General features: G+C 38.5%; 2 protein-coding genes across 3 annotated transcripts in view; both read left to right on the plus strand.

The window, feature by feature from the left end:
- The window catches only part of LOC127451993 (sarcalumenin-like), a 34,400-nt gene extending 31,777 nt beyond the window's left edge, over positions 1-2,623 (plus strand). For both annotated transcript variants that reach the window (XM_051717103.1, XM_051717104.1), the window contains one exon: positions 297-2,623. In XM_051717103.1, the coding sequence (XP_051573063.1) occupies positions 297-1,108 (812 nt within the window). In that variant the 3' untranslated portion in view covers positions 1,109-2,623. The remainder of the gene's footprint in view (positions 1-296) is intronic.
- A 6,723-nt stretch (positions 2,624-9,346) lies between these two features.
- LOC127451971 (adenylate cyclase type 9) overlaps positions 9,347-22,275 on the plus strand; it is a 68,321-nt gene continuing 55,392 nt past the window's right edge. Inside the window, exon 1 of the mRNA XM_051717071.1 lies at positions 9,347-12,670. Within this exon, the coding sequence (XP_051573031.1) occupies positions 10,861-12,670 (1,810 nt within the window). The 5' untranslated portion in view covers positions 9,347-10,860. The remainder of the gene's footprint in view (positions 12,671-22,275) is intronic.

Below are 22,275 nucleotides of genomic sequence, written 5' to 3' on the forward strand. Positions count from 1 at the left end.
GAGTGCAGACAGTGAAGCTCATGTGATCCACCTCCTGATACAGTTGGATAAAGCAGTCAGTTGAAACTTATACTATCAACTAATACTACAGTGACTTAGCGACCTCGATTTAATCGATTTACGATTTAATCGCTGTTAATCGTAAGGCCCCTAAGCCCCAATGTCTTGTCGCTTTATCGCATTGCACCATGTTAGGGCACTAAAATATATCAATTAATTCCATTATTATTATTTTAATCTAATCTATCATAATTAATTTTCCTCTCTTGTCTCCATGTCTCTTCCCCCACCTCAAGGCTACCCATTCAACGATGTGTGCCAGTGGTTTATCGATCGTGCAGACCTGATTTTCGTGGTGTTTGACCCCACCAAGCTGGATGTAGGTCTCGAGTTGGAGATGCTCTTCAGGCAGTTGAAAGGTCGAGAATCGCAGATCCGTATCATCCTAAATAAGGCTGACAATTTGGTGACCCAGGACCTCATGCGTGTCTACGGCGCTCTCTTCTGGAGTCTGGCGCCCCTCATTAACGTGACTGAACCACCGCGTGTCTACGTCAGCTCTTTCTGGCCCTACGACTATGCCCCCGACACCAGCCGTGAGCTCTTCAAACGTGAAGAAATATCTTTGCTAGAAGACCTGAACCAAGTGATCGAGAACCGTCTGGAGAACAAAATCGCCTTCATCCGCCAACACGGCATCCGCGTTCGCATTCACGCCCTCTTGGTGGATCGCTATGTGCAGACATTCAAGGAAAAGATGAGCTTCTTCAGCGATCCCGAACTGGTATTCAAAGAGATTGTAGAAGATCCCGACAAGTTCTACATTTTCAAGTCTATCCTGGCCAAAACCAACGTCAGCAAGTTTGACCTTCCCAACCGAGATGCTTACCGTGACTTCTTCGGAATCAACCCAGTGAGCAGCTTCAAGTCACTCTCCGCCCAGTGCTCCTACATTGGCGGTTGCCTGCTGGAGAAGATTGAGAAGGCCATAACCCACGAACTGCCCGGCTTGCTCAGCAGCATCAACTCTGGTAAGAACCCGACTCTGTCCTCCTGCGAGGCCACTGGATGCGGGGAGAAGCCCAAGAACCGATACCGGCGAAACTGAGAGGAGATATAGAGGCGGTAGGGAGATTGAGGAGGAGGAAGAGTGCAAGAATGGAGGGGATGTGGAGCAAACAAACAGAGAAAGAGCAGTAGAGCTAATCCTGCTCTTGCTACAGGTCCGTTTCGGAGTCATTAGAAACGGATCTCATGGGACTTTATTTTTTCTTCAGAAGAACAAAGAGGTTGTGTGTTGGTGAAGTTTGAGGGAGGGGGACTCTGGGTTTTGGTTGGAGGGAGGTTTTTTTGTGAAGTCTTGAGGTGGAGCTACCTGTGAATGTGAGGAGAGTTCGCCAGAAATAACTCTCCTCTCTTTCCGCACTACTTTTATAAACTATCCACTGTTTTGGAGGGAAAATGTGTACATGGAAAACAAAATGGCTGACACACTTGAAACATGTACAAAAAAAATAGCAAAAATAAAACATCCTGTGAACATAAATGTGTTGCTGCCGTGAATGTGAACAAAAAAGGAAAAAAGAAAAGGTGTAACAGCTTTGCTTGCAGATTTTGTATCCATAAAACGCTTGCCATTTTTTCAACATAATGACTATAGAGTAGCCTATACAGTCAGTTCCCTGTTCATAAATTTTTCTAATGTCTTTAGCATTGATTTAATCACTTGCATTTGTTGGTAATTAGTAAATATGGATTTTTATCTCACTCTCTCCTGTGAGATATTGATAAGCTAAGTCTCTGGGTTTTGCAATAAATAATTTTTACTTTGCATGGTATAGGAGACAAATGATGTTAAAGCTGTGTTTGATTTCTCTCACACATTTCCGTTTATCCACTTTCTATACAAGGACAATCTGTTCAGAATTCCACAGTTAAAGGTTAGGGTATACTTCGTTTATCCACGTGCTGTTACTTCTTATGCATGGTCGAGCATTCTAACGTTTTAAAGACCGTGAGCCTTTATGGATGCATTTGCCACATTATGAATGCTTTGTGATGCTCTTTAAGCCCAAAGTAAACTTCGGTTTTATACTAGCATATGATTACAGTCAAACACTCTAACCATTAAAAGTTGACTCTATTTGACAGTCATTCGATAGTGATGTAAATGACACCATCAGTAGGGTTGGCGAGAACTGTGAGTGCACAGCCGGATTTTTCTAAACCGAAGCGCACACAGTGTTAAATTTACGTCACTATACGTTAGGTAAAGTATACTTAAAAACCCGAAGTATACTTTGGGCTGAACGAGCATAGTTTTTGCATCACGTGTACTGTGCATGAGATATAGCAACAGGTGGAAAACCTAAGTATACTTAGCCCTTAATAGCCAGGTCTTATGTAATTGTAGGGGTTTTGTGTGGAAGAATAATGTATTACTTTAGATATCTAGCTAGATATTATTCAGAAGTGTTCAGGGTGAGTTTTCTAAGCTTTATGCTTTTCGAATCCTTTTTGCCTCAGTTATGATGTATGGTGAATAGAATAACACTTTTACTTCTCAGTGAAAAACAGTTTCTATGAGAGCGACTTAATAGCAATAAAAGTGTTATTAACCTGATCTGCCTTTTTACTTGGAGTTGGGTCGTTGCAGTTTATAGACTCATGTTTTCTGAAAGACCTGTCCAGTGTCAGCTAAATATCAGGGATACTCTTTGTTCCCACCTCCAAAATTAGACATGAGAGATGAACTCTGGAGTCAAGCTTAGACTTTAACCGCAGGTGTTGTTCAAAGATGAAGTCAGCTGAATCTGTAGAAAGTTTGCTTTTTTGTTCAGGAGGGCAGGTGGAAGAATATTGGTGGTGTGTATAGATGTAACAAGTCTATGAAACATGCAGAGGATGTAAATATCACTGAAAATGCATCAGACATACTGATCATGACTTATTATCTTGTTCTGATATCTGACAGGTGGTCTGTTTCAAGAAGGAAGAAAATCAGTGTTTACAAGTTATGAGTAAGAAAAATGGTGTCGGAAAGCTATCATTGCGACTTGAGGGTGTGCTCTTTTGACTTGTGCCAGTAAGCAACCACCCAAAAAAGTCACACATTTTCTACACCAGATGCTAGCAGTGCGTCCCTATAATCAGTGATATGTACGCTGTAGAGAGGTTGTCAATGGCTGTCTATGTATGTATGTTGAGATTGCTGTGGCACTAGTTGTCCACTAGACTGAGCACAAAATGTAAAGAGTTTTTGCATCACATCGACTTCATGACAAAAGCACAAGACAACAAAAATATCAACCCACATAATGATGAGGTGGCAAAGATAATAGGACTAGACATTATTTGGCAACAGAAGGTAAAGAAATAGCAAAATACGACAAAGAACAAGATACTCAAGTATTACACAATGCACATTATGAGAGTGAAAACATTTAATGCTTGTGTACATGTGTGCAACGGGTTCAAATGAGAATTTTATTTGCCGACATTATGATTGAAACAGTAGATACTAAAAGTTGATCTGACAAAACATTGACTCTTTTTTTCTCGTTTTGTTTTTCTTTTATCCCCTTTTCTCCCAATTTGGAATGCCCAATTCCCACTACTTAGTAGGTCCTTGTGGTGGCGCGGCTACTCGCCTCAATCCAGGTGGTGGAGGACAAGATTCAGTTGCCTCCGCTTCTGAGACCGTCAATCCGCACATCTCATCACGTGCACATTGTGCATGACATCGCGACCACGAGGATGTCTCCCCATGTGACTCTACCCTACCTAGCAACCGGGCCAATTTGGTTGCTAAGGAGACCTGGCTGGAGTCACTCATCACTCCCTGGATTCGAACTTGCGACTCCAGGGGTGGTAGTCAGCATCAATACTTGCTAAGCTACACAGGCCCCCTCTTTTTTCTTTCTTAAAGGGATAGTTCACCCAAAAATGCAGGTAGACTCAGCCATGTTCCAAACTCGTATGACTTTCTTTGTTCTGTGGAACACAAACGGGATCTATGTAAGGTAGAATGTTAGCCTCAGTCACTACTGACTTTCATTGAATGGAAAACAGATGCTATGACCTCCACAATCCACTGCTAACTCGCTTTCAGGTCTGGCTCCATTCTGGTTTGGAAGGACCACTTTTCTTAATCCAATAAATTCCTGATAGATAGAATAAAGTCTCACCCTACATTTTTTCTTACTGAATATCCTGTTTTACCAAACAAATACGGCACATTACAGAAGAAAAAATGGGGTGAAGGATGGAACTTCATGTCTACTTTAATAAATAAGTGTCAATCAAACCGATTCCCTCATTGCATTGCCAAACAGGTTGAATAAATAAATTGTGCAGCATTGCTATAGAAGCAAAGGTGCAATATGGCCATTGCATTCAATACCAGAAAGAAGCCAGTGTCCTGTTGCCAAACGATATTAATCTTCATAACTTCATAAATAGAGTTCATAATAGCGCGGGCCTGCCTGTGTGAGGATACAACCCAGTGATCACAGCTTCACAGAGGCTGCGCCCCAGAGTGAGGGAATACCCCGACAACATTAGCTATTCTCTGAAAGCATGTGAAAACACACTTGCACACACCCACATTTCACATTACAGGCTGAAGGTTGCCTTGCGCTCAAATGTGATTGGAGAACAGGTTTGAAAACTGCATTGCAGCAGCACACAGTCAGTCGTGACTCAAACTCAGAGGGAGGTAAGTATATAGTAACAGGAGACTGTAGAACATGTTAAAAGGACATTGGGTTTTTTCAAGGCAGTTTCTCAAGATTTCATCATATTGTGGACATGCACAAATCATCATAGTGGTTAACAAGTACTTGAGTAATAAATCAATGTAAACTGATAGGTGTCAATGGAAACTGCACGTTTTATTAATTGAATATGACAATGACGTGCTGGTCGCATTTATAAATGTAGACTGTTTTAGATCCATATTTTTATTTATTTTTTTAAATTTTTTTTTGCATTGTGTCATTAAGCACATTTTCCCTCAAAATTCTCATTACTGTTTTTTTTTTATTTTTTTATAATAATGTTCTCATTCGATTGGATGTATGAGAGTACTGTAATAAAATTCTTATTTAAAAAAATCTAAATTAGCACCAAGTCAGTACAACAAATATACCCTTAAATGTGCTTCACTGTCATCAAAATGTCACAATGCAAAAAATTAATAAATAAATAAAATTTTAAACTGGTCATGACATACAGTACTCTTTATATATATATATAATTGTATTATCTTCACTGAGGTCCACTTATAATGTTAATAAAGTTGTTTTGCACCAAAACAGTCATAATTTAGTAATATATAATAATTTTCCATCCTTCTTTGGCCCTCTGTCTGAAACGCTCGGTTCTGGCCTAAGCGTCTTCTTTAAACTTCACCGTAAATGCCCACTATTATCATTGGCTAACATCGTGTAGCCCCTTAAATTCAGTCATATTTAAAACTCAATCGGAAGAAACTTAACTCAACAATGGTTGTTAAAATGAACAAACGTTATAAAAATACATTTCAGGGTTTACACATAACGCACATCCAACACATTTCATCTGAATGTATCTTGTTCTTGTAAGTACAACAGCGCCATAAACCATCAAACAGTCATGACATTTGAAATATTCATGAATGAAACTGTTTACTTATATTTTTTGCGGTCGAGTCCAGTAGCGTTTTAACTGCCCCATCCTTTAATAACAGTTCCTTTGCAAAGTTTGAATCATATTGTGACTGGTTCACAAACAATCTGATATGAATCAAAACACATACTATCCATGATGAAATTGCCTGAACACACAAATGTAATACAATCCACGGTGATGTTGGGTGCTTCAACCGGCTTCAACAGGCCAAAGCAGAGACGCTGGTCTACAAAGGTGTGACATCTCAGCTCTTCTGTGTTTGTTCACTCACAGAACAACGCATTTCTCAAAGTCAGTGCCAGCAGCAGAATGAGACGCATTTTTAAAAGCTGCACTTATACCGCTCTTAAAACTTGGTGCACATTGCCGGAAATGCATCAAAACAATCAAAGATGTCCATCTAGTGCATGTTTACAAAAGATTAACAATTAAAAATAGCACAGATGGGTGCAAAAAAGGTACAGGATGTCTTCAAAACAGTAAGACAGCACAGCTGAATGAAACATAATGGAGGTCTCCTTTTTAGAGTTATAACTTGACATTGCGTCTTTTAAAAGCAGCAGCAGATGCACGATAATGGTCAAAGTCGTTTGTCTAGTGCATGTTTATGTAGAAAAACATTTAAATCCAGATAGGCGCATGAAGGGGTCCTGTGTAAGTCTCCTTTGGTGTAGATGAATCTTCCCTAACAGGCCAATCTCTCTCCTCTTCACTGGTCTGACTGAGCACCAGTGGGCGGGGCCAAGGGTGCAATGACAAAAAATAGGCGTTAATGTAAGTGCTTTTATAAAATGACAAGCTTCACATTTCAAAAATTGGCCCCCTTCAATTTTATTTTAAGTGCCTTAGTGTAACCTCGATTTTTGCTTTTTTTAAAGAAAAGGATGGACCAGTCGAAATTCATTTTTGTGGTAAGCAACATGATGCCACAAATGCTGTTAATTGAGCTGAACTTGTATTGAACCTGGAATATTCCTTTATAGTATGTCCTAAAAATAGGATTAATTTACTTTAAGCAAAATAACATTTCTTATTTTTTTATTTTGATTTTGGGGTGAAATATGACCCAGACATATTCTTCGATGGTTTCTTAAGATTCGGTCATTTATGTAACATACATTTGTGTCTGAGCAGATATCTGAAGAATTCCATTATAATTCTCTCATTTGCATATCGAAGCATGATCATTGTATTTCTGTGTCAACTGTCACCTCTGTGACCCACAAGCTCAATTACACTTCACTCTAGAGATAGACACAGCTTCAGTTCTCCAGGGAATTCCTTTGATACACTCCTCCTAAAGGGTTTTAAGCATCTTAGCCTCGTAATAACTTCCACAACAACATAATCACTTTGATTCAGCCACTGTGTTACTGCTGTATAGTGTGAGCACAACAGAGCGAAGAGAGTCTATTAATTAAAAAATGAGGTTTGAAGATTTATGGTTTATTTTGGGAATAATTTTATGAACCGGGATCAACGTTTATTACAAAATTGGTGGATTTGGCAAGCGTCATGAAAAACATTGTGGAAAATGTTTAATAAACCCTTTAGCCTCAGCAGAGCTGAACTGAATAACAAGAGACAGCTTCCTGTTACCATGTAAAAACTATTACAATATGATTAATATATTAATGAAAATCTATCTATCTATCTACCTGTCTGTCTGTCTGTCTAGTCCAACTGTCTTTCTTTCTCCTTTCACTTTTAGATAGATAGATATATAGACATACAGAAAGAAAGAAAATAGATAGATAGATAGATACAGTGGTGGCCAAAAATATTGGCACCCTTAGTAAATATGAGCAAAGAAGGCTGTGGGAAAAATAAAAATCTGCATTGTTTATCCTCTTGATCTTTCATTAAAAACATTCACAAAATTCTAACATTTAATTGAAATAAAACAATTGAAAGAGTGGAAATATCTCATTATTAAATAAATATTTTTCTCCAAAACACCTCGTTGGCCACAATTATTGGCACCCCTAGAAATTCTTATGAGTAAAATATATCTGAAGTATATTTACATTCATATTTTAATTTTTTTAGTGCACCTGGGTGACTAGGAACATGAAATTGTTCAGCCATGACTTCCTGTTTCACAGGGGTGTAAATATGAAGTAACACACAGGCCAAATTCCCTTAATCATCAACCACAGTGGGTTAGACTAAAGAATATAGTTTTAATGTGTGGCAAAAGGTTGTTGAGCTTCACAAAATGGGAAGTGGCTGTAAGAAAATATCTAAAGCATTGAAAATGCCCATTTCCACCATCAGGGCAATAATTAACAAGTTCCAATCGACTGGAGACCTTAAGAATTGGCCTGGAAAAGGACATGTGTCTATATTGTCTACATGCACAGTGAGCAGGATGGTTCAAGTGGCCAAAGAATCTCCAAAGATCACAGCTGGAGAATTGCAGAAATTAGTTGTGTCTTGAGGTCAGAAAGTCCCCCCAAAAATTATCAAACATCACCTACATCACCACAAGTTGTTTGGGAGGGTTTCAAGAACAAAAAGCCTCTGCTCTCATCCAACAACAAACTCAAGCGTCTTCAGTTTGCCAGACACTACTGGAACTTCAAATGTGACCGGGTTCTATGGTCAGATAAAACAAAAACAGAGCTTTTTTGACAGCGAACACCAGAGATGGGTTTGGCGCACACAGAGATGAAGTAGTCCCCAATGTCCACGGTTAAATGTGTTACTGGATCTTGAATGTTGTGGGGCTGTTTTTCTGCCAGAGGTCCTGGACATCTTGTTTGGATACATGGCATTATGGACTCTATCATATACCAACAGATAAAAAATAAATACCTGGCTGCCTCTGCCAGAAAGCTTACAATGGGCCCTGGTTGGATCTTCCAGCAGGACAATGATTCAAAACAAACATCAAAATCAACACAAAAATGGTTCACTGACCACAAAATCAAGATTCTGCCATGGCCATCCAGGTCCCCTGACCTGAACCCCATAGAAAAGTTGTGGGGTGAACTGAAGAGGAGAGACCACCAACATGGACCTCTGAATTTGAAGGATCTGGAGAGATTCCGTATGGAGGAATGGTCTCAGATCACTTGTCATGTGTTCTCCAACCTCATTAGGCATTATATGAGAAGACTCAGAGCTGTTATCTTGGCAAAGGGAGGTTGCAAAAAGTATTGAATAAAAGGGTGCCTAGAATTATGGCCAATGTGTTTTGGAGAAAAATATTTATTTAATAATGAGATATTTCCCCAGTTAGATTTTTATTTTTATTTTTTTGAATGAAAGCTCAAAAGGATAAACAATGCAGATTTTCTTTTTCACAGCCTTTTTTTGCTCATATTTTCCAAGGGTACCAATATTTTTGACCACCACGATAGATAGATAAATAGAGAGAGAGAGAGAGAGAGAGTAGATAGATAGATAGATATCTTCCCCTTGCAATACAAGTCACATTGATTGGAACCCCCTCCCCCATCCTTTTGACAGGACTCGGTGACGCGCGTCAGTGCTGCGGACGCGCTCGGACGCGTACATTGCGGGTTTGAGAGCAGCCCACCTCCATCTGAATGCGTGCGCGCCACCCTTGTGTTTTCCTCTCTCTCCGGAGCGTGCGCGCACCCCGTTATCCCCACCTCTGATTTATTCCCGTCACTGTCGGACTTGTGCAGACACCCCGTCGGATCGCCAACACAGAAGCTGGAGATCCGATGCCACAGATGTGCGCGCCTGAGCAGCGCGCAAAACACACCAGACAACAATGAAATGCAGCAGACAATAGCTTGTATCAGGAGTGCAAAGCTGTGTCATGTTGGGGAACATTTGAGGAACCGGCTCATAAAGAGATGTTTGGACCTCAAAGCAAAAGCTGCCCGTGGACTCCTAAAGCGAAACCAAAGAGCCACTTCACCACTGTGAGTAAATATGGAGATACTGGAGTTGACTTTTTCCATCACAATATGAGACGAAGGGAAACTTAAAAGACTTTTGACCAACAAGGTGATTTAATTCTGCACGTGACGCAGAGAAGTTTTACATGCATATGGAGATGTATGGCAAAAACTGATTTCAAACAAACTAACCCAATACCTGATGGACGTTTAGGGGTGGTTTGTATGTAAATGGAATATACTGGACATACAGTCCTTTATGCATCTTGTATGACAAGTTGTTTGTGCTTTTTGTTTGGCTCTATTCATATGCGTAATATTTATTTTTTTAAATTCCGTTACGCACGTTTATTAATTTGGAGCAGAAGAGCAAGATCAGGAGTGGGAACTCAGGAAAGGTCGGTGCTGTATTCAAAAGAATACTTAACAGACAGGCCCTTTTAGAGAGAAAACTAACGGGTCCCACTATTGAGAACCTTCTGCTTTCTGTTTTATTAACAACAGTGATGTCATACGGCACAATTGTGTTATTTAAAAGGAGATGGAGTCTCCAATAAACGCGCATTCTAGATTTGAGATACAAAGAGAGCGGAAGGTCTATTTTTAGGAGACCGGATTGAAGATTTCTTGGCTTGCAGAGTAGCTAATGTGGAAATACATTGAGTTTTTCTTAGAGTTTCAGTTTGGAAACTCCTTGACTGACTTGAAATGCTAATTTTGTTCTGGAAGTGTGATATGTTTTGATGTTTTCTCAATAGATCAAGTGCTTTGTGATTGTATTATGCATTGCTGTGATGGACAGTAGAAATGCCATAACTTACATCAAGCATGAATACTGACAGTTCTTGAAATGTCCTACGCTAATGTGTCATAGATGCAATTGTTTAATCTAATGGCTCATTTATAGGAAGAATGGGGCATTTGGGCAATATATTGGATTAAAAGGAGTTATGACTTCCTTTAGGGAGTCAAAACAAACAAAATATTGTCTCGAGTCTTAAAGTCTGTGGTGTAATTATATAATGTTGCTGATTCATCAGTAGAGAACATTTCAATTGACTTGTAATAAGTAAAAAGATTCCATGCACTTTGGATAAACCTCTCTGACCCAAGTGCGTCAAGTAAGGATAGAAGAGTAGAGGAATGTGCAATTGACGTCATGAGTTGAAATAACCAACCTAAAATGTTGGAACTGTCTAAATACACAAGTTAATTTTTCACCATCAAGACGTCAGATCTGGCCCAATTTCCCCATCCAAGCAGCTTATTTTGATAATTTTTACATTCATCCTGGCTCAAGTCCAATTGAAATATCATGGCTTCTCCTCAACATCAACAACTGCTGCTTCACAACAGTGAAGTGAGCTGCGACTCTAGTGGTGATGGCGCTGCATCCGTGCGCATCAGTGGTACCAAACCACACAAACAGCAGCGCGGTAGTTTGGGCACCAGTGCTATGTGCAGCATTCTAGGGGGCTCCAAACACTGCAAATACAGCATCTCTTCCAGTTGTAGCTCAGGCGAGTCTGGCATCCGCAAACCGGTTATCAAAGGCCTGCGGACGCAAAGGAAAATGCCACAGCTGTTTGAGAGGTCAGCCGGGCACTTTTGGAACCCCAAGTTTGATTCAAATATTCTGGAGGAGGCCTGCCGCGAGCGCTGCTTCCCGCAGACGCAAAGGCGATTTAGATGCGTGTTGTTTTACCTGGCGGCCGCCAGTCTTCTGTGGGGCTTGTTCTTCATTGTTAATGCCAATCGATGTGAACAGACTGCCTTCTTGTTGCCCACGGCCTCGTTCCTACTCCTCTGTTGCCTCCTGTTCGCCTTTACTTTTACATGGTTTTACGCCCACTGCTACACTCAGGCTTCACTGTTGCTAATTGTGGTCACTTTCACCCTAACACTTGCACCACAAATCCAAACGACAGGTTTTAGCGACTTCAACAATCTTTCTATGAAGGGTGAAGATGTAGAGGACTTCAGTGGTTTTGAGAGTGGAAACTTAACTTTTGAGGCTCCCCAAAGTAGAAATTCAAAGGCCCCATGTTTATCTCCAGTTGGCACCTTCTCGCTTGGCATGGAAGTGCTTTTGTTGCTGTACAGTTTCCTCCATGTTCGTCTGTACGCTTCAGTACTTCTCGGTTTGCTCTACTCCATTTTGTTTGAGACACTTGGCTGGATGCACTTGATTCATGGTCATGAATGGAGCCATTCCACTGAGGAACATTTGGAAACACTTTATTGGTTGATCCCTGGGAGAGTCATTCTACATCTTTGTGCCCACATCATCGGTATACACCTTTTTATTATGTCAGAAGTGCGTTCACGAAGCACGTTCCTCAAGGTCGGCCAGGCCATTATGCATGGGAAAGACTTGGAGGTCGAAAAGGCCCTGAAGGAGCGAATGATCCACTCCGTGATGCCTCGTCGTGTTGCAGATGAGCTCATGAAGCAAAGCGATGACGACAATGACAATTCAGTTAAACGTTACTCAACGGGAGCTGCAATAGCCGGTGCTGCGAGCCCTAAAAACGCCAAGCGCAAAAAGATGTCAATACCGCGAGGGCAGATTATTTTTCGACCCTTCAATATGAAACGCATGGAGCCAGTAAGCATCCTCTTCGCAGATATTGTCGGTTTTACCAAAATGAGTGCCAACAAGTCTGCGCATGCGCTGGTGGGACTCCTTAATGATTTATTTGGCCGTTTCGATCGCTTGTGTGAGCTTACATGTTGCGAGAAGATCAGCACACTTGGGGACTGTTACTATTGCGTTGCCGGTTGCCCTGAACCACGAGAGGACCATGCCTATTGCTGTGTGGAGATGGGGCTTGGAATGATCCAAGCCATTGAGCAGTTCTGTCAGGAGAAGAAGGAGATGGTAACAATGCGTGTTGGCGTGCACACGGGCACTGTACTTTGTGGGATTCTCGGTATGAAGCGTTTTAAATTCGACGTCTGGTCCAATGATGTCAATTTAGCCAATCTCATGGAGCAGTTGGGCTTTGCTGGAAAAGTTCACCTGTCTGAGGCCACGGACAAGTTCTTGGATGATCGTTACCTGCGAGAGGACGGGCGGGTCCCAGAAAGGATCGGACCAAGTGTGGTTGCAGATCAACTCAAAGGTACGATATTCATTTAATGGTACAGATAATGCAAGTTCTACTTAAAAACATGAGGGTGAATAAATATTTTTGGGTGAACTCTCCCTTTAAATTCAACTCTTAGTACTGATTCTCTGATACATTTTTCTTTGTTTAGCATAGTGTTTAATCTTTGTTGCGAAACTGTCCCACAGAGAATTGAGTGAAATGCTTTTGGGTCAAATTACTTTTAAAACTTTCTTTGCTTCTTTTAATCTCCCTTTTTCAGCCTGCATGTTTTGTTGCCCTCAGGGCCAAACTTGTCTAAGGCTTGTTGAATCGTTGCCTCTTACAATTTCTGACTTATTCAGGTTTTTGAGCAGGTCATGTGTTTTCTTTTGCTGCAGCCTTCAGAAAAGGATTCATGTTGGAAATATGTACATTCAATTTATCTTGAAAAAGGAGTGTAATTTTCTCTGCATTATGATCATGCCTTTATGGTTAAGAGCCTAATAGCAATAGCGGGGAGCGGCCAACCAAGAACAATTAACATGATTGCTTTTCTGCAGGCTACTGATGTTAGTGTGCCAGCTAAATTTGCTATGTCTTTTGCATATTGTATATACAATCTTTTTTTTTTCTTTTTTTTTTCTGCTAGAACTCTCCTTTCTAAATACAGCTGGTCACCTCCAGAGCATTTACCTAATGTATATAGTATGTACTTGGCAGAATAATTCTGCACGTTCTATGCAGATGGTTCCTTCTTTATTGCACTTGAACTCAAGCTAAAGTTCAATAATTGGGGCTTGAGTAATAGTTCCCTTGTCATAAAGAATATGAATTTCCCAACGTGTTATTAATCTTTTCAGGCCATAATCATGCTTGCATAATAGATCTTATTAATTTAATGAGGAATGCCAGACCAAAGGAAATGGAATTCTCATTTTGAAAGTATTTATAACAGAATCGTAATATCGAATGACTTAACCTCTTTAGACTTATAAGATGAGAAACCTTTATTCAGTACACTGGCCTTAATATGTGTTTCAGTCTTAATTATGGAAATAGCCTTTACGTTTTCATGTATGTTAACACTGACCCATGAGTGAATCTCACAAAACATGCCTGTCTCATTTTAATCAAAAAGCCTATTTGTAGACCATTAACAACTGGTTGACCAACATTTTTTGTGATTTTGTTTTCATGAAGAGAATGTAAATACAGTGTATATCTACCTATCCATCTTTTACTGTAGTACAGTTATTTTACTGTATTACAGAAAAATTGCTTTCTTTACTGTATTACAGTAATAATTAATGTAAATACAGTGTATATCTACCTATCCATCTTTTACTGTAGTACAGTTATTTTACTGTAGTACAGTAAAAATTACTTTCTTTACTATATTACAGTAATAATTAATGTAAATACAATATCTATCTACCTATCCATCTTTTACTGTAGTACAGTTATTTTACTGTATTACAGAAAAATTGCTTTCTTTACTGTATTACAGTAATATGTAATGTAAATAGTGTATATCTACCTATACATCATTTACTGTAGTGCAGTTTTTACTGTATTACAGTAAAAATGACTTTTTTTACTGTATTACAATAATAATTAATGTAAATACAATATCTATCTACTTATCCATCTTTTACCGTAGTACAGTTTTTACTGTATTATAGTAAAATTGCTTTCTTTACTGTATTACAGTAATAATGACTGTAAATACAGTGTATATCTACCTATCCATCTTTTACTGTAGTACAGTTATTTTACTGTATTACAGAAAAATTGCATTCTTTACTGTATTACAGTAATAATTAATGTAAATACAATGTATATCTACCTATCCATCTTTTACTGTAATACAGTTATTTTACTGTATTACAGAAAAATTGCTTTCTTTACTGTATTACAGTAGTATGTAATGTAAATACAGTGTATATCTACCTATCCATCTTTTACTGTAGTACAGTTATTTTACTGTATTACAGAAACAAATGCTTTCTTTACTGTATTACAGTAATATGTAATGTAAATACAGTGTATATCTACCTATCCATATTTTACTGTAGTGCAGTTTTTACTGTATTACAGTAAAAATGACTTTTTTTACTGTATTACAATAATAATTAATGTAAATACAATATCTATCTACCTATCCATCTTTTACTGTAGTGCAGTTTTTACTGTATTACAGTAAAATGTATTACTTCCTTTACTATATTACAGTAATAATTAATGTAAATTCAGTGTCTATCTACCTGTCCATCTTTTACTGTAGTACAGTATTTTTAGTGTATTACAGCAAAAATTATTAATTCCTTTACTCTATTATGGTAATAATTAGTGTAAATACAATATCTATCTACCTTTCCATCTTTTACTGTAGTACAGTATTTTTACTGTATTACAGCAAAAATTATTACTTCCTTGACTATATTACGGTAATAATTAATGTAAATTCAATGTCTAGCTACCTGTCCATCTTTTACTGTAGTACAGTATTTTTGACTGTACTACAGTAAAATTACTTTATTTTCTGTATTACAGTAAAAATTTAAACATAATGTCTATCCGTCTATCCATCCTTTACTGCCGACAGTATTTATTGAACAGTATTTAAATATATTTATTGAGATGTGTGTTTGTGTTTGCATTATGGAAAAAAATGGGTTAAAATGTGCGTAATTGTCAAGAAAATAATGTCACAATGGCATATAGGCTTTATTTTCTTTAAGCAAAGTATTATTTGTAATGTATTCTGATTTTGGAGTGAAATATGGCCAGGACATGTTCTTGACAGGTTTTGTGACATTCACCTCATACATTTCCAAAGCCTTCTTGACGTTTCTATCCAACTCTACTGGCGTGCCACTATCTAACCACTGAAGAATCCCACATGCCTGTTTGTGAGTGGATATACTCACTTGGCGGAACTGAAATCGCTGTGGCAGAACAAATCTCCTCGCTGTCACCGCATCATCACGGCATGGCAGCGCAGGTGTCTCAGTAGGTGCGACAGGTCAACTGGAAATGATGGCATGGCTGTTGCCCTTGAGAATCCCGCTCGTTTACCCAGCGTTTCTCGCCAGCACTCCCCCTCAATCAAAGAGGATTTAAGTCTCTTGAGAAATTGAGTCTCATTTTTTTTTTACTCTATCATTCCTTCATTCCTTCTGCCCTCGTTTAAAGAGGGTAAAAATGGCCTCCTTAAAATGGTCCCATGGTGCCTGTTTCAAAAAATCTGTCAATTCCCCTCCCACTTTCCTTCCTTCATTTTCCATCTTGTGTGCCTTTAAATTGGCACTCCTTTCCTTAGAGTCTTTTTAGGGGGTAGTTTTGCTTTTAGTGCTCTAGTTTTTTTTAAATAAATGACTCAGAATGGTACAGCAAAGGCAGGCGTAACATTGCATAACAACCTTTCTTTTTCTAACACCCCTTAACTCTCTGTTGAATTCAAGATGTTTCAGTTTGCTCAGTTTAACGCGCAGTGCACTGACAAGCCCTTTTGCTCAGAACTTTAAAACGACAGTTCATTCAGAAATTAAAATTCTGTCATTTACTCACCCGCATGTTGACTTTCTTCTGTTGAACACAAAATGAGATGTTAGTTAACATGAGGGTGAGGAAATGATGATAGAATTTTCATATTTGTGTGAACTATCCCTTTAATATATTAAGTTATGTTACGTTAATCACATTAATGTCAAAATATTTAAAGGGGCGACATTCTTTTCCTCATATCTTGGATTTGCTTGATTGACCCTCTTCAGACGTTTACTCCCGTTTTTCTTCTCGCCCACTAGCTGAAAGTTTAATTTTCCTTCTCTGACAGCCCTCAGGGGTGATGTATTCAGTCCAGTGCCCAGGATTTATCTTTCCCCCTCTGGATTTACAGGCCAGTGAAAGAGCTCTCCGTCAAAAGAGAGTTCAGCTCCATCATGGCAAAAAATGTTCCAGCTGCTCGCAGTAGCTGCATAAATCACTGCAGCTACTGTAAATTGAAGTAACAAACTCTTGTGGAAAGCTGGCAGACTCTAGAATGGAGACTGCAGATCTCAAGTAAATCAAACCGAGCTGGACACTAATTGCAAAACTGCAGCCAGCCATTAGACGCTGATGTTCTTTTGAATTGGACATGTGTTTAAATAAAAGAGCTTGGTGCTATTTCTCGGTGACAGTCGCAGCCAGGTCTTTCAGTTTGCTTTTAAGATGAAACTACAAAACCAACAAAAAAAGCAGACCTGGGTCTTTCCAACTGTCTAGTACATTTTCATATATACTATATATACTGTATGGATGTTTCTTGAACTCGGGGCACTTTCATGTCCCAGAGATTGATTTTCATTAAAATGGACCGATATTACAGATATTTAATGGGTGAAATATTGTCTCACAGTTGTGGCATTAGCTCCACCACACCAAACAATTTTTCCCCATATTAAGTTTTTATTTGTTAGTGTAGCTACTTGTAAACCAAGTCAACACAAGTGATAATTGAAGAAAATAAAGAAAAATCAAGGTTAATATCACTTATGCAAAACATGTCAAATATTATTTAAAGGTGTGTATTTTGGTTATATAAAATATTATAAAATGTAAAAACAATTAAGTCAAAGATAACAAACTGCTGTGATGCATGTACATACACTGTTGGACATTGTTAATAGACAAATAAAATAAAACATAATATGAAATAACAAAATTCTAGAAATCCACAGTGCTAAAAGTGCCCCAAGTTAAATAAACACCCATATACTGTATATTTATATAAATATTAGTGCTGTCATTCGATTAAAATGTTTAATCGCGATTAATCGTATAATTTATTGTAGTTAATCGTGATTATTCACAGATTTTAAAAGTGCTGAAATTTGACCTTAAATATACTTCTTTTTTGTCAAAATGCATTTATTTCCATCTTAAGAAAGAAAACAATACGTAACAATATAATGCTTTATTAACATTTTCCAAACAAAGCCTTCTACAGTATAAAGACTGAAATGCACAAAAATAGCACCAAATCAGGTAACATTAAATGTTCCCCAAAGACTAAGAGGGAGTTTGACTAATTGAAAGAGCTAGTACCCACATAGGTTGCATTTTCATTGCAATGGGCATTAAATCCCTTAAACTCTCAAAAACGATCTGCTATGTTACAGCAATCGTGAAGCTGTATTCAAGATTTGCGTCAGAGCGTCAATGCTTTGAACTCACAATGAAAAGCGCTTGCAGAGAAACACGTCTCAATCTGCATTTTGGTGATAGTTAAGATTTGGTGTGCTTCTGTGGTAATTAAAATGTGCTTTACCTAGGCGGAAAAATACCCATCTGGGCTTGTTTTTTACATCAAATAGCTCTAAGAGCTCCTTTCACCATCATATTATCACTGACTGTACTTTTTATTTACTGAGATAGCAACCTCCGCGGCTCTATCATAGGAGAAAGCATAACGGTCAACTAGCGTGTTATGACAGATCCACCCATAGAATGTCTATGGGACCACTGCGTTATGCTGTTTTATGCTAAGCTTGTAGGCCCCTCTTGGTAGAAGGGCTCTGGTGCTGTTGTGTGTCTGTTTGTGGCATGTGCGTCAGTGTAATGACACATTAAAAAGGCTCCACCCTTCACACCAGTGCTGTAACAGTAAATGCATTAATCGCATGCATTAATACGTTAATTCAGGCAGCCCTAATAAATATTAATTATATTATCTTGGTAATAGTGTTTTCATTGGTAATAAATGTATAGGGTTTACCTATGAACTCCATATTACTTTCCATCTTGTTAGACTTTTGTAATATCCTTGTAAAGCCGAAGTGTGTAATTTCTGTGCTAGTCTCACCAAATGGAATTGCGAAAATAATGGTTGTTTCCAAACAGGTTTCCAAAATAACTCCCTCTGCATTTTAAAATTTCTTCTTTTTGTAAAGTGTTTTAACAGAAAAAAAAAAAATGCACATTTCAGCTTTAACTAACAAAAGCCACCTCCATCATGACTGCCATCATTTTGGTGAGAAGACAACAGCACACACATCAGAAAGTTTTAGCAATGGATTTGATAAATTGTGCGACGTTTTTTGTAGTATTAGTTATTTTATCTCACTCTAAAACTTAATTCTGTTATATAAAATCACAGAAATCCATATGAAATCAAAATTAACTTCGAGTTGACACCCTCTTGTAAGCTAACTGTCAATCCCTCACTGAGCAATGGCTAACTTAAACTCTTTTACTATATATCCAGACTGTTCATTTTCTTGCTATTGTGTAAATAATCAAGTTGTAATTATTAAATTGTGTAAGTGCTTGAGCTTGACCTGAGCATATTTCTGAAATATTGGTATAGACTTTAATAGAAATACTGGATCCACTTTATATTAGGTGTCTTTAACTACTATGTACTTAAGCATTTGATACAATGTTTTTATTATGTACATACGTGTTATTGCACATACTTACATTTAAAGTACCTGCATTCAATTAAATATGTAGTTGTACTTTTAACCTTACCCCTAAACCAACCCTTACCCTTAACCTTAACCCCTACTCCTACCCCTAAACCTACCTGTACCTCAACCTCAGTTGGAGTGTACCTGTCCTGCTCAACCCACTCCGAGCGAGATTCGAACCAGACGTCTCTGGGATGGGAGGCACGCGTGCTAACGAGGTGTCTAAAGGCGTCAGTCGCTAGTGCGCCTCTTGAGGCCAGGGGAGTGAGGTTTACACACAGCACAGCTACCTACCAGCTGGCTACCATTACACTCACCCCCCTAAACCTCACTCCCATCCGGGTCACGGCACCATTGTAACTGGTCCTGCTCAACCCGCTCCGAGCGGGATTCGAACCGATGTCTCCGGGATGGGAGGCGGACGTACTAGCTGGCTACCATCACAGGAGCAAATGTGAATCTTGTGAGAATTTTGCAGAACAAAATGTAGTTACACAGTAAATATATTGTATTTTAATGTTAGTACACAGTAGTTAAAACATATAATATAAAGTGGGACCGAAATGCTTACTCAAATTACAGCACAAGCATATATATTTTTACAGAGTTCAAAAGGTACTGCATAACAGGAATTACCCACCTCCAATCTTTAACACAGACGCTAGCAGGTTTGCATTGAATAGAGTGAGAATGATAAATGAGACATCTCCAATACGCTAGTCAAGTAAAACCACTTTCTTGACCTCACATGCTCTTGCTCTGAAAAATAGTATTGCATACAGGCGTTGAATAAGTCACTGTCTTTGCACAATGCAGTCTGGTGCACAGTCCTTCCAATTAACCACAGTCTGCTTTATAAATACCAAAAGTAAGAATAGTCATAACTGTTGCCCTGGATAAAGGAGACTGGCTGATATATTGCCCTAGGGAGGAGGCAGCTCATGTGTTTGGCTGCGTCTTGCAAAACAAGAGCATTTCGGGGCGAGCTCTGTTGCTCCATGATGGGAGATGAAACCGTTTAAAAAAAGAATGTCTTTGTAAAATTGTTTTATGTTTTATGTCTTTAGCTGGCCTTTTTCTGGGCACTTCCGATGTCCAACTGTGTGTGTGTGTGTGTGTGTGTGTGTGTGTGTGTGTGTGTGTGTGCATCGACCCCTGTTGTGTGGAGTGCTCATTTGAGTGGAAATGGAAGCTATTTTTGACTGTTTCCTTGGAAAGTACTTGGTTGTGCCCTGGTGTTCTCACGGTTTCGAAGAATGATGCCACTTCAGGCTATTAAATCAATCGTTTTGTCTGGCTGTTGTATTCCCATTAAAGGGAGAATGTGGGTCATAATTTTGCTGCCCACAATTCTGGTGTGCCCAATACAGAAGGTACATCTATTGTACACCTGGTAGGCTATTATTCTTCGTCTAGTTTTGTCAAGTGTTACACTGCTAAAAAAAAAAAAAAAAAGATCAGCCTGAGAATATAGCTGGACTTTTCAGCAAGGTAGTCAATAGCAATAGCTTGTGTATGTAAATCTAAAAGGCTTTTTATGAAATCATGCATATCAATCCATATATTGTCTGTGAATTTCCGTTGGCCATTCAGAATGTGTTATTTTTTGGTATGGATATCTAGGCTTTAATTTTGATCAGTGACCTTAGGGTGACCTTTTATCAAATCATTGAAACTGGAAAGTCAAAGAGCCATATTGGGGCTCCCAAAGGATTATTTTTCTTCATTAAACTGGACTAGGATTTTTGGACAGTCAATAAAACGATTACTATCTATATTAAAGGAATATTCCAGGTTCAATTCAAGTTGAGCTCAGTCAGCAATACTTGTGGCATAATGTTGATTACCACAAAAAATGGTAATCCTTTTCTTTTGAAAAAAAAAAAGAAGAAGCAAATATTGAGGTTATAGTGAAGCACTTCACTAGTGAATGGGGCCAATTACTGGAGGGTTTAAAGGCAGAAATGTGAAGCTTATAATTTTCAAAAGCACTTGCATTAATTATTCTGTTAAAACTTTGAGATGTACATTGTTTTAATCGTCGTTTTAACGGTTGTTTTAAGGTTTATGGCATTACATAATCATGGCAACAGTCGTAAAACTGGTTATAACTTTACACAGAAAAGGTTAGTAAGTGATTTTATCATTTTTACATGCATATTGTTTACATCTTGTGGCTATACTTTTGAAACGGTGAGTATTTTAACGTCTACTAATTGGCCTCCATTCACTTCCATTGTAAGTGCCTTACTGGAACCCAGATTTTTGCCCTCTTAAAAATAAAAACAAAAAAAGTAGGGACAAGTTGGAATTCATTTTTGTGGTAATCCACATTATGCCTCAAATGCTGTTGATTGATCTTAACGGAACATCCCTCTAATTGATTTGAACAAGATAATTGGTGGTGCTTGCCCTTGGTTGTTGTATAAGTGGCCCAAGTCAAAAGAGCCCATTCCCATGTCTCTATGATATTCTGATCTGAAGATATGACTCAAGTTCTATGTAATGTAAAATGTAATAAAATCGTAAATGTTATCGCTTTGAAAAGTGATAGCACACCTCTCCTCAATATACCATACATTCTGAGTTTCCATTGATGTCTGTAGCACAAACATGCAGGAGTTACATGCTAGAGTTAAATGAGCAAATGTAATAGAAATGCTATTATTTTCAGTACAATAGACTGAATAGAAAAGGGATACTCAATAGGTGGACTCCGGTCCGGATTCGGACCGTAGGACAATTCAATCTGGACCGAGATCTAAATCTTTGTGCTACTTATCTGACACATGACCAAGTGATTGTGTAAGCGTGTGCGAAGCTGGGATAGTACGTTCAGCACTAGAGAGAAATATTTCTCTCTAGAGCGGGAATAAAGCTCGTCCAGCGCTACACACTTATTCCTGCTCTCCGCGCGTTGCCTCTCTCCCAGCTATAGACATGAGCCGCCGCATAAAGCCTGATTTACTGTACGTAGTTGCAGGTGCGGTTATTTTAACAATAGGAGCGGAGACCCCGCTACAGAAAACAAAAATGAAACAAAGTGAAACTATCTTCATCTGTCTGATATGTGATTCAGACGGATCAGCTAAACCAGGTTTGTGTCAGGATGTTTTTTCGATCTAAATTTACTATTTTTAATCAGCATGTTATGAACCATTTTTTATAATAAACAAACTGATT

This window comes from Myxocyprinus asiaticus, chromosome 14 (assembly GCF_019703515.2).
Source record: "Myxocyprinus asiaticus isolate MX2 ecotype Aquarium Trade chromosome 14, UBuf_Myxa_2, whole genome shotgun sequence".
Classification (NCBI taxonomy): Eukaryota; Metazoa; Chordata; class Actinopteri; order Cypriniformes; family Catostomidae; genus Myxocyprinus; species Myxocyprinus asiaticus.